Source organism: Tamandua tetradactyla, chromosome 1, assembly GCF_023851605.1.
Source record: "Tamandua tetradactyla isolate mTamTet1 chromosome 1, mTamTet1.pri, whole genome shotgun sequence".
Lineage (NCBI taxonomy): Eukaryota > Metazoa > Chordata > Mammalia > Pilosa > Myrmecophagidae > Tamandua > Tamandua tetradactyla.
Genome location: NC_135327.1, coordinates 196,932,274 through 196,945,526, shown reverse-complemented (window position 1 = coordinate 196,945,526; position 13,253 = coordinate 196,932,274). Strand labels below are relative to the sequence as shown.

Sequence of the window (13,253 nt, the reverse complement as noted above, 5' to 3'; positions counted from 1 at the left end):
CTACCTCCTGCTGGACTCTGTTACCAATGACATATTCCAAATTTATTCTCGAATGTCTGTTCACATCAGTGGGACCATACAGTATTTGTCCTTTAGTTTTTGGCTAGACTCACTCAGCATAATGTTCTCTAGGTTCATCCATGTTATTACATGCTTCATAAGTTTATCCTGTCTTAAAGCTGCATAGTATTCCATCGTATGTATATACCACAGTTTGTTTAGCCACTCTTCTGTTAATGGAGATTTCGGCTGTTTCCATCTCTTTGCAATTGTAAATAACCCTGCTATAAACATTGGTGTGCAAATGTCCGTTTGTGTCTTTGCCCTTAATTCCTTTGAGTATATTCCCAGCAATGGTATTGCTGGGTCGTATGGCAATTCTATATTCAGCTTTTTGAGGAACCGCCAAACTGCCTTCCACAGTGGTTGCACCATTTGACATTCCCACCAACAGTGGATAAGTGTGCCTCTTTCTCCGCATCCTCTCCAGCACTTGTCATTTTCTGTTTTGTTGATAATGGCCATTCTGGTGGGTGTGAGATGATATCTCATTGTGGTTTTGATTTGCATTTCTCTAATGGCCAGGGACATTGAGCATCTCTTCATGTGCCTTTTGGCCATTTGTATTTCCTCTTCTGATAGGAGTCTGTTCAAGTCTTTTTCCCATTTTGTAATTGGGTTGGCTGTCTTTTTGTTGTTGAGATGAACAATCTCTTTATAAATTCTGGATACTAGACCTTTATCTGATATATCATTTCCAAATATTGTCTCCCATTGTGTAGGCTGTCTTTCTGCTTTCTTGATGAAGTTCTTTGATGCACAAAAGTGTTTAATTTTGAGGAGCTCCCATTTATTTATTTCCTTCTTCAGTGTTCTTGCTTTAGGTTTAAGGTCCATAAAACCGCCTCCAGTTGTAAGATCCATAAGATATCTCCCAATATTTTCCTCTAACTGTTTTATGGTCTTAGACCTAATGTTTATATCTTTGATCCATTTTGAGTTAACTTTTGTATAGGGTGTGAGAGATGGGTCTTCTTTCATTCTTTTGCATATGGATATCCAATTCTCTAGGCACCATTTATTGAAGAGACTGTTCTGTCCCAGGTGAGTTGGCTTGACTGCCTTATCAAAGATCAAATGTCCATAGGTGAGAGGGTCTATATCTGAGCACTGTATTCGATTCCATTGGTCGATATATCTATCTTTATGCCAATACCATGCTGTTTTGACCACTGTGGCTTCATAATATGTCTTAAAGTCCGGCATCGCTAGACCTCCAGCTTCGTTTTTTTTCCTCAAGATGTTTTTAGCAATTCGGGGCACCCTGCCCTTCCAGATAAATTTGCTTATTGGTTTTTCTATTTCTGAAAAATAAGTTGTTGGGATTTTGATTGGTATTGCATTGAATCTGTAAATCAATTTAGGTAGGATTGACATCTTAACTATATTTAGTCTTCCAATCCATGAACACGGTATGCCCTTCCATCTATTTAGGTCTTCTGTGATTTCTTTTAACATTTTTTTGTAGTTTTCTTTATATATGTTTTTTGTCTCTTTAGTTAAATTTATTCCTAGGTATTTTATTCTTTTAGTTGCAATTGTAAATGGGATTCGTTTCTTGATTTTCCCCTCAGCTTGTTCATTACTAGTGTATAGAAATGCTACAGATTTTTGAATGTTGATCTTGTAACCTGCTACTTTGCTGTACTCATTTATTAGCTCTAGTAGTTTTGTTGTGGATTTTTCCGGGTTTTCGACGTATAGTATCATATCGTCTGCAAACAGTGATAGTTTTACTTCTTCCTTTCCAATTTTGATGCCTTGTATTTCTTTTTCTTGCCTAATTGCTCTGGCTAGAACTTCCAACACAATGTTGAATAATAGTGGTGATAGTGGACATCCTTGTCTTGTTCCTGATCTTAGGGGGAAAGTTTTCAATTTTTCCCCATTGAGGATGATATTAGCTGTGGGTTTTTCATATATTCCCTCTATCATTTCAAGGAAGTTCCCTTGTATTCCTATCTTTTGAAGTGTTTTCAACAGGAAAGGATGTTGAATCTTGTCAAATGCCTTCTCTGCATCAATTGAGATGATCATGTGATTTTTCTGCTTTGATTTGTTGATATGGTGTATTACATTAATTGATTTTCTTATGTTGAACCATCCTTGCATACCTGGGATGAATCCTACTTGGTCATGATGTATAATTCTTTTAATGTGTTGTTGGATACGATTTGCTAGAATTTTATTGAGGATTTTTGCATCTATATTCATTAGAGAGATTGGTCTGTAGTTTTCTTTTTTTGTAATATCTTTGCCTGGTTTTGGTATGAGGGTGATGTTGGCTTCATAGAATGAATTAGGTAGTTTTCCCTCCAATTCGATTTTTTTGAAGAGTTTGAGGAGAATTGGTACTAATTCTTTCCGGAACGTTTGGTAGAATTCACATGTGAAGCCATCTGGTCCTGGACTTTTCTTTTTAGGAAGTTTTTGAATGACTAATTCAGTTTCTTTACTTGTGATTGGTTTGTTGAGGTCATCTCTTTCTTCTTGAGTCAAAGTTGGTTGTTCATGTGTTTCCAGGAACCCGTCCATTTCATCTAAATTGTTGTATTTATTAGCGTAAAGTTGTTCATAGTATCCTGTTATTACCTCCTTTATTTCTGTGAGGTCAGTAGTTATGTCTCCTCTTCCATTTCTGATCTTATTTATTTGCATACTCTCTCTTCTTCTTTTTGTCAATCTTGTAAGGGCCCATCAATCTTATTGATTTTCTCATAGAACCAACTTCTGGTCTTATTGATTTTCTCTATTGTTTTCAATTTCATTTATTTCTGCTCTGATCTTTGTTATTTCTTTCCTTTGGTTGCTTTGGGATTAGTTTGCTGTTCTTTCTCCAGTTCTTCCAAGTGGACAGTTAATTCCTGCATTTTTGCCTTTTCTTCTTTTCTGATATAGGCATTTAGGGCAATAAATTTCCCTCTTAGCACTGCCTTTGCTGCGTCCCATAAGTTTTGATATGTTGTGTTTTCATTTTCATTCGCCTTGAGGTATTTACTAATTTCTCTTGCAATTTCTTCCTTGACCCACTTGTTGTTTAAGAGTGTGTTGTTGAGCCTTCACGTATTTGTGAATTTTCTGGCATTCCGCCTATTATTGATTTCCAACTTCATTCCTTTATGATCCGAGAAAGTGTTGTGTATGATTTCAATCTTTTTAAATTTGTTAAGACTTGCTTTGTGACCCAGCTTATGGTCTATCTTTGAGAATGATCCATGAGCACTTGAGGAAAAGGTGTATCCTGCTGTTGTGGGATGTAATGTCCTATAAATGTCTGTTAAGTCTAGCTCCTTTATAGTAATATTCAGATTCTCTATTTCTTTATTGATCCTCTGTCTAGATGTTCTGTCCATTGATGAGAGTGGGGAATTGAAGTCTCCAACTATTATGGTATTTGTGTCTATTTCCTTTTTCAGTGTTTGCAGTGTATTCCTCACGTATTTTGGGGCATTCTGGTTCGGTATGTAAATATTTATGATTGTTATGTCTTCTTGTTTAATTGTTCCTTTTATTAGTATATAGTGTCCTTCTTTGTCTCTTTTAACTGTTTTACATTTGAAGTCTAACTTGTTGGATATTAGTATAGCCACTCCTGCTATTTCCTGGTTGTTATTTGCATGAAATATCTTTTCCCAACCTTTCACTTTCAACCTATGTTTATCTTTGGGTCTAAGATGTGTTTCCTATAGACAGCATAAAGAAGGATCCTGTTTTTTAATCCATTCTGCCGCTCTATGTCTTTTGATTGGGTAATTCAGTCCATTAACATTTAGTGTTATTACTGTTTGGATAATATTTTCCTCTACCATTTTGCCTTTTCTATTATATATATCATATCTGACTTTCCTTCTTTCTACACTCTTCTCCATACCTCTCTCTTCTGTCTTTTCGGTTCTGACTCTAGTGCTCCCTTTAGTATTTCTTGCAGAGCTGGTCTCTTGGTCACAAATTCTCTCAGTGACTTTATGTCTGAGAATGTTTTAATTTCTTCCTCATTTTTGAAGGACAATTTTGCTGGATATAGGAGTCTTGGTTGGCAGTTTTTCTCTTTTAGTAATTTAAATATATCATCCCACTGTCTTCTAGCTTCCATGGTTTTTGCTGAGAAGTCTACACATAGTCTTATTGGGTTTCCCTTGTATGTGATGGATTGTTTTTCTCTTGTGCTTTCAAGATCCTCTATTTCTCTTTGACCTCTGACATTCGAACTAGTAAGTGTTTGGAGAACGCCCATTTGGGTCTAATCTCTTTGGGGTGCGCTGCACTTCTTGGATCTGTAATTTTAGGTCTTTCGTAAGAGTTGGGAAATTTTCAGTGAAAATTTCTTCCATTAGTTTTTCTCCTCCTTTTCCCTTCTCTTCTCCTTCTGTGACACCCACAACACGTATATTTGTGCGGTTCATATTGTCCTTGAGTTCCCTGATACCCTGTTCAAATTTTTCCATTCTTTTCCCGATAGTTTCTGTTTGTTTTTGGAATTCAGATGTTCCATCCTCCAAATCACTAATTCTATCTTCTGTCTCTTTGAATCTATCATTGTAGGTATCCATTGTTTTTTCTCTTTTCTACTTGTCCTTCACTTCCATAAGTTCTGTGATTTGTTTTTTCAGTTTTTCTATTTCTTCTTTATGTTCAGCCCATGTCTTCTTCATGTCCTCCCTCAATTTATCGATTTCGTTTTTGAAGAGGTTTTCCATTTCTGTTTGTATATTCAGCATTAGTTGTCTCAGCTCCTGTATCTCATTTGAACTATTGGTTTGTTCCTTTGACTGGGCCATATTTTCAATTATTTGAGTGTGATCCGTTTTCTTCTGTTGGCATCTGCGCATTTAGACAGATTTCCCTGGGTATTGGATCCAAAAGTTTGCAAGATTTTTCTGTGAAATCTCTGGGTTCTGTTTTTCTTATCCTGCCCAGTAGGTGGCGCTCGTGGCACACGTTTGTCTGCGGGTCCCACCAGTAAAAGGTGCTGTGGGTCCTTTAACTTTGGAAAACTCTCGCCATCCGGGAGGTTCGCTAGCCGAAGCGGCTTCGAAGAGTTCGAGCCGGCCCGGGGTCCGATCGAGGGGAGGGTTGCTGGCCACCGCAGCCCGGGGAAGTGCCCGTCCGAATTTCCTAGTCGCCCCGGCGACAAGCATGGCGGGAGGGCGCCAGCTGCAGCGGCCCACCCGGGAGAGTGCACGTTCCCGGGGAGTCACGTGTTTGGAAGGGGCCTCCCCCACCCGTCACTGTTCTCCACGGCCTGGGGTTTCTGATCCAATTCTCTCAGTTGGTCCGGTGGGCCGCGCGTGGTGTGGGCTCCAGCCGCCGCGGTTTCAGGGGACCGCTTCTCCAATTCTCCCAGCCGGCCCAGGAAGGGGGAAGGGAGTGACTCCGGCCGCTTGCTGCCCCGCCCGGTGAAGCCCACGCGCCTCGGTGATCTCACCCGAGTCGCTTCTCTCAGCCAGCCAGCCGTTCCAGGATGGGGTACGCTGTCTTTTTTATCTCTGTTGTGGCTTTGGGCGCTGTTCTGTATCGTTTCTACTCCCCTAGTAGCTGTCCTGGAGAAGAAACTAAGATCCGCGCGTCTTACTAAGCCGCCATCTTCTCCGGAAGTCCTCTAGAGAATTTTATCATCTGTGTTGATTAGGGAGATTGGCCTGTAGTTTTACTTTCTTATAGTGTCTTTTTGTTGTTGTTTAGAAAAATGTCTTTTTTTAAAAAATATTTTTATTGTAAAAACCTAACAAACCTATATTCTTGACATAAAAACATTATATATATGGTGTACAATCAGTGGCTTACAATATCATCACATAGTTCTATATTCATCACCATGAACTTTTTTTTTTTTGCAAGGGCTTTGCACCGGGATTCGAACCGAAGTCTCCAGCACAGCAGGTGAGAACTCAACCTTTGAGCCACTGTGGCCCACCCAGCATGAACATTTTTTGAACATTTGCATTGTTCCAGCAAAAGAAATGAAAAGGAAAAAGAAAAAACTCATATATATGATACCCCTCACTCCTCTCTCTCTCTCTCTCTCTCGCTCTCTCTCTCGCATTGACCACTGGTGTTTCCGTCTAGCCAAATTATTTTACCCTTTGTTCCCCCTATTATTTGTTTATTAATTTTATCCGTATTTTTTATTCAGCTGTCCATACCCTGGATATAAGGAGCATCAAACAAAAGATTCTCACAATCACACAACCATATTTGTAAATGTTTTATGTTTATGAATTGTCTTTAAGGATATAGCCTGTTGGAACACTAGCTCAACAGTTTCGGGTACTTCCCTCCAGTCACTCCAATACACCATAAACTAAAAAGGGATATCCGTATAGTGCATAAGGATAACCTCCAGGATAACCTCCCGACTCTGTTTGAAATATCTCAACCACTGAGACTTTATTTTGTCTCATTTCTGTCTTCCCTCTTTTGGTCAAGAAGTCTTTACTGATCTCTTGATGCCAGGTCCTGGCTTATCCCAGGCTTTCAGTCCTGAGTTGCCAGGGAGAGTTACACCCCTGGGTGTCATGTCCCATGTAATGGGGAAGGATAGTGAGTTTGCATGCTGAGCTGGCCACATCTGAGCAACAAAAGAGGTTATCTGGGGTGACCTAATTTTTAGTAGACTTAGTTTGTCCTTTGCAGAAATAAGTTTCATAGGGGCAAACCCTAAGATTGAGGGCTTGGCTTATTGATTTGGTTGTCCACACTGCTTGCGAGAATATCAGGAATTCTCCAGATGGGAAGCTGAATTTTCCCTTTTTCTCCCAAGTGCCCTAGGGGAACTTTGCAAGTACTTCTGTATTCACTGTTCAAATCACTCTGGTTCTTACAGCATCTTTACCCAGTTTTGGTATTATAATGATATTAGCTTCATAAAATGAGTTAGGTAGAGCCTTTTTTTGGAAAAAGTTAGAGCAAGAGTTCCTTTTAGAATATTTGATACAATTCCCCTGTGAAGTCATGTGGCCCTGGGCTTTTCTTTGTAGGAAGATTTTTGATGACTGATTGAATCTCTTTACTTGTGATTGGTTTGTTGCGATCTTCTGTTTCTTCCTGAGTCATTGTATCTTGTTTGTGTGTTACCAGGAATTTGTCTGTTTCATCTAAGTTGTCTAGTTTGTTGGCATATAGTTATTCATGGTATCCTTTTATGATTTATTTCTTCAGGGCTGTGGTAATGCACCCCTTCTCATTTCTAATTTTGTGTATTTGCATCCTCTCTCTTTCTTCCTTTCTCAGTCTTGCTAGTGGCCTATCAATTTTGAAAAAAATTTTTATTAATAAAACCAGTCAACATACAATATGAACACTTTTTTATCACATCATTGTATGTTTCATCGTATATTTATCATCACGAGCATTTCTTAGAACATTTGCATCACTTCAGAAAAAGGAAAAAGAAAACAGAAAAAAATTCATACATACCATACCCCCCTTACCCCTCCCTTTCATTGATCACTAGCGTTTCAGTCTACTAAGTTTATTTTAACATTTGTTCCCCCTGTTATTTATTTATTTTTAATACATATGTTTTACTCATCTGTCCTTCAGGTAGATAAAAGAAGTATCAGACCCAAGGTTTTCACAATCACACAGTCACATTGCAAAAGCTTTATCATTATACAATCATCTTCAAGAAACATGGTTACTGGAACACAGCTCTACATTTTCAGGCAGTTCCCTCCAGCCTCTCCATTACATCTTGAATAACAAGGTGGTATCTACTTAATGTGTAAGAACAACCTCTAGGATAACCTCTCAACTCTGTTTGGAGTTTTTCAGCCATTGACACTTTGTCTCATTTCACTGTTCTCCCTTTTGGTCGAGAAGGTTCTCTCAATCCATTAATGCTGAGTCTCAACTCATTCTAGGGTTTTTCTCAATCCCTTGATGCTGAGTCTCAGCCCATTCTAGGATCTCTGTCCCACGTTGCCAGGAAGTTTCACACCCCTGGGAGTCATGTCCTATGCAGACAAGGGGAGAGTGGTGAGTTTGCTGGTTGTGTTGGCTGGAGAGAGAGGCCACATCTGAGCAACAAAAGAGGCTCTCTTGGGGGTGACTCTTAGGCCTAATTTTAAGGATAGGCTTGACCTATCCTTTGTGGAGTTAAGTTTCATATGAACAAAGCCCAAGACTGCAGGCTCAGCCTATAACTTTGGTTGTCCACACTGCTTGTGAGGATATCAAGAATTCAACTTGGGGAAGTTGAATTTTCCCCTGTTCTCATCATTCCCCGAAGGAGACTTTTACTTTTCCACTCACTGATCAAATCACTCTGGACTTCATCGGGGCATCACTCTGGACAAACCAACAAAATCTCATGTCCTACACAAGCTTCCCTGTGCTTATGGTGTTTAAGCTGTCCACATAAGTTATATTAGGAGATGCACTAGTCAAAATATAAATTTTGTACCAAATCAACATTTTTTGCTCTAGTCTCACACATAAGTTGAAATTTTAAAATATTAATTACCATCTATTTTCAGCACCCGGCAGTAATGACATTCCTTTGTTCTTCCTTATGCAAAACATTTTTAAATTTGTACATTTAATCACTATCATTATGCACTCTAGACATTCCTAGATTAAACCATCTCAGGCTTTATCATCAGTCTTTCCTTCTGTTTTCATTTGTGCCTCCAGGCCTCCTCCCTCTATCATTTTCACATTCAGCTTCATTCAGTGTTCTAACATTATTGTATTACAGTTAGCTAGTATTATGTTATCCATTTCTAAATTTTTACAGACTCGTTGCACAATCTGTATCCGTTCAGTTCCAGTTAGCCAATATCTACCCTATTTCTAATCTCCTGATGAACTCTGTTCTTAACTGAAATTATCCACGTTCATTCATTATTGTTGGTTCATATCAGTGAGACCATACAGTCAGTATTTGTCCTTTGTTTCTGGATAATCTCACTTAGCATAATGCCCTTAAGGTCCATCCATGTTGTTACATACTTCGTAACTTTATTCTGTCTTACAGCTGCATAATATTCCATCATATGTATGTACCACAGCTTGTGTGGCCTATCAGTTTTATTGATTTTCTCTAAGAACCAAGTTTTGGTTTTATTTATTCTCTCTATTCTTGTTTAGTTCTCTGATTCAATTTAATCTTTGTTATTTCTCTTCTTCTGTTTGCTTTGGGGTTAATTTGCTTTTCTTTCACAAGTTCCTCCAGGTTAAGTACTCAATTTTTGCTCTTTCTTGGTTTTTAACATAAGCATTCAGTGCAGTAAATTTCTGTTTCAGCGGAGCTTTCCTCATTCCATAAATTCTGATAAGTTGTATTCTCATTTTCATTCATCTCCAGATAGCTACTGATTTCTCTAGCAGTTTCTTCTTTGACCCCCTGGTTGTTTAAGATTGTGCTATTTTATTTCCATGTATTTGTGAATGTTCTCGTTCTTTATGGTTATTGAGATCCAACTTCATTCCATTGTGATCAGGGAAACTGCTTTGAATAATTTCAATATTTTTAAATTTATAAATACCTGTTTTGTTCCCCAGTTATGATCTATCCTGGAGAATGCTACATGAGTGCTATAGAAGAATGTGTGTCCTTGTGTTTTGGGGTACAGTGACCTGTATATATGCCTGTTAGGTTTAATTCATTTATCAAGTTGTGTAATTTCTCTGTTTCATTGTTGATTTTCTGTCTGGTTGTTCTTCTATATAGAGGAGAGTGGTGTATTGAAGTCTCCTTCTATTAGTTTTGAAGCATCTGTTGCTGCCTTCAGTTTTGCCAGTGTGTGTCTCATGTACTTTGGAGTTCCTTAATTGGGAGCATAAATAGTCATTATTGTGTTATCTTCTTGGTGAATTGTCCCTTTAATTAATATATAGTGTCCTTCTTTGTCTCTTATGATGTCTTTACACTTAAAGTCTATTTTGTCTGATATTATTTTGTCCTGCTTCCTTTTTGTTTTTTGGCACGGCAGCCACCGGGAATCAAACCCGGGTTCTCTGGTATCGCAGGTGAAAATTGTGCCTCCTGAGCCACCGTGGCCCGCCCTGTCCTGCTTTCTTTTGATTACAACTTGTGTAGAAAAGCTTTTTCTTTGAATCTGTTTGTATCCTTGTATCTTAAAATGAGTCTCTAGTAAGTAGCATATAGCTGGATTATATTTCTTAATCCATCCTATCAATCTGTATCTTTTGTTGGTAAGTTTTGTCTTGTTAACATCCGAAGTTATTACTGAAAAGGGGTTTCTTGAATTTTATTTGTTAGATCTTTAAATTCTTTTCCCTTTTTTGTTTTCATCCTTTAAGTTACTCTTACTGGTACTCTTCAATTCTGTGCCTTCTTCCAGACCTCCCTGACTTGTCTTTTTTTTTAAACTGGTAGAACTCCCTTTAGTATTTCCTGTAGGTCTGGCCTGTTGTTCACAAATTCTTTCAGGATTTGTTTTCTTGTGAAAATTTTAATCTCTCCCTCAGTTTTGAAGGACAATTTCACTGGGTACAGAATTCTTGGCTGGAAGTCTTTCTCTTTTAGTAACTTGAATATATCATACCACTGCCTTCTCGCCTCCATTGTGCCAGTTGAGTAGTCTGAACTCAGTCTTATGTTGTTTCCCTTGTGTGTAGTAGATTGTTTTTCTCTTGCTGCTTTCAGCGTTTCCTTCTTCTCTGTAACATTTGACAGACTGATTAGTGTATGTCTTGGGGAAAGCCTATTTGGATTTATTCTGTTTGGAATTTGTTGGGCTTCTTTGACGTGTATATTTATGTCCCTTGTAAGGGTTCAAAAGTTTTCCCCCATTATATTCTCAATTACTCTACCTAACCCTTTACTCCTCTCTTTTCCTTTTGGGACACCAATTTATCTTGTATTTATTCCCTTTGTTTTGTCTGTCATTTCCCTGAGATTCAATTAAAAATTTTCCTTTTTTGTTTTTACCATTTGCTGTTTTGAGCATTTGAAATCAGTTAACCTGTACTCTGTATTGCTTATTCTTTCTTCCGTCTCTTCAGATCTGCTGTTGATCTGACAGACTGATGTTGTGTGCCTCTAGTGTGTTTTTTATTTGGTCAACAGAATTTTAATCTCTTTGATATCTACTGTTTTTCTGTTTATTCTTTCAAATTCCTCTTTATGTTCTTCTGTCTTCTTGATCTCCTTTATGTCATTTGACATCCCACTTATTTTATTAAATAGAGGTATATGAACATTGATTAGTTGTTCCAATGTCTGTCTCCTCTGGTGTTTTAATTTGGTCGTTAGGCTGGTGTATATCTGTCTGCATTGTGATATACTTAGTGAGTTGTGTTTTTGTAGCATGTAAGCATCTTGATTGATTTACTTTGGAAGTTAATTTCCTGTAGTCTAAAGCCTTTTGTTTGCAGGATGGATGTGTAACATGATGCAGGGTACAGGGTATGGCGCAACAGTGTGGTGATGCATTGCAGTGCTGGTATACATGCAGTTTGGGGATGTTAACACTGGAGCTTGTGAACATGGGCAACAAGCGGCCAGGGAGGTGTAGTTGTGTGGGTGTGCAGGTCTGGGGGTGTAACCCTCATATTTACTGGTTTCGGGTGTGGGGCCCTTTGTGCACGTGCACAGATCTACGTCAGTGGGTTGGTGTTATACCTTCATGCGGTGGAGGCAGATATGAGCCGGCTTTGTAGGTCAGTGCTTTTTCAGAGCTGGGAAGTGTGACCGAGGGCCATGTATATGTGCGAGTCTAGGAGTGCCTCCAACTGATGTTTCTAGAGTTAAAGGATGTGACTGGGGGACTATCGCATGTTCAGGTCTAGGAGTGCTATAAACTCATGCACAGAGCTCAGAGGGAATGGGGTGAGGCTGTTTGACACTATGCACAGAGGACAGGTGAACCTGGCTACAGAAGTATGCGCCCATAGCCTTTCTGGGCCTGCAACAGTCTGCAAGGAGCAGGGAGGGGAAGGTAGTGTTCAGGAGCAGTGCAAGAAAGGTGGGTCGAGCTGCATTTTGGTTGCGGTGTAGGGCGGGTACACGTGCTGAGGGTTTGTGGGGTGGGGGTGCTTGGAGTGCGGGGAGTGGGGGTGGCTGATGAGGTCAAGTGCGTGGTGTGTGGGGTGAGTTGCAGGTTGTGGAGCTTCGCTGATGAGCATAGCATTCTCAAGCAACATGACTTGGGCTTACTTCCTGCGATGTCCTGTCTCCTGGTCTGTGCACTCCTGTGAGTGCTGCAGTTCCACGTTAGAGTCCAGTTTTCTCCTTCTCAGTTCCTCAGCTTTTGCAACCAGGCGCCCTATTGTGGTGCAGGAGGCGCTTCCAGGTCAGTTGCACTCTTGAATTGCTGTCTCAGTTGCCCTTCTGTCCCTTCTCTACCTTTTCCTTGGAGCAGGGCTGAACTTGATCTACCTTATTTGGCCATCTCCCTGGAACTACCCATTGCTTGCTTTTAAGCAGATGGCTTTAAAATGCTTACTGTTGGATTTCTTTTTATGCCCCCTCCCTATTGGTCTGTTAAATAATAAATCTTTTTATTCTAAATAGAGTAGAAAAAAAAATTAACCTAGTCCAGGTAGATGATATCTGAGATGTAACTCTTTTCTTTCTTTATATGTACTTTCCGCTTTCTGTTATATTTTCAGTATTCTGGGATGTTAGAAGGGTAGATTTTCCTGTCTGTCTTGCCTTCTTTTAAAATTTATGTCTGTGAAACATAATCTAGGTTTGTCTGCTATATTCTAGATCATTGCTGTCCAGGAAAACTTTCTGCTATGAGGAAGTCATCTATATTTGTAGTGTCCACCCTGGTAGCCACTGGAAAAGTGGGTTGTAGCACTGAGGAAATGAATTTTTAATAATATTTAATCTAAATAAATTTAAATAGCCACATATAGCTAGTGGCTGATTATTGCTCCAGTGCAGTAGTTTAGACCTCTTTCCTTTTATTCTTTCCAATCCTATCTCCCTCTTCTAGGATCCAGGTAGTCATTGCGATTAGTTTAGTGTATATCCTAATAAATTTTTTTCTGTTTCTATGTAAGAAATATATGCACATTTGCATATATTGTTTATTTTATTTTATTTTTTATTGTGAAGAAAAATATGTAAACGAAGAAGCAGTGGATTTCGAAGTACGCTACACAATTAGTTTTAGAACAGATTTCAGAGTTTGGTGTGGGTTTCAGTTCCACAAGTTTAGATTTTTTTCTTCTGGCTGCTCCAAAACACTGGAGACTAAAAGAAATATCAATATAAT

The 13,253-nt window shown here is 38.9% G+C and overlaps 1 protein-coding gene across 19 annotated transcripts in view; it reads left to right on the top strand.

The window, feature by feature from the left end:
- The window catches only part of KMT2C (lysine methyltransferase 2C), a 447,454-nt gene that overhangs the window by 53,476 nt on the left and 380,725 nt on the right, over positions 1-13,253 (top strand). Inside the window, exon 1 of one of the 19 annotated variants that reach the window (XM_077150563.1) lies at positions 4,737-5,940. The exons of the other annotated variants lie outside the window; for them this stretch is intronic. Coding sequence (XP_077006678.1) covers positions 5,822-5,940 — 119 coding nt within the window. The 5' untranslated portion in view covers positions 4,737-5,821. Of the gene's footprint in view, positions 1-4,736; positions 5,941-13,253 lie in introns of those variants that run through there. 19 annotated transcript variants of the gene reach the window in all.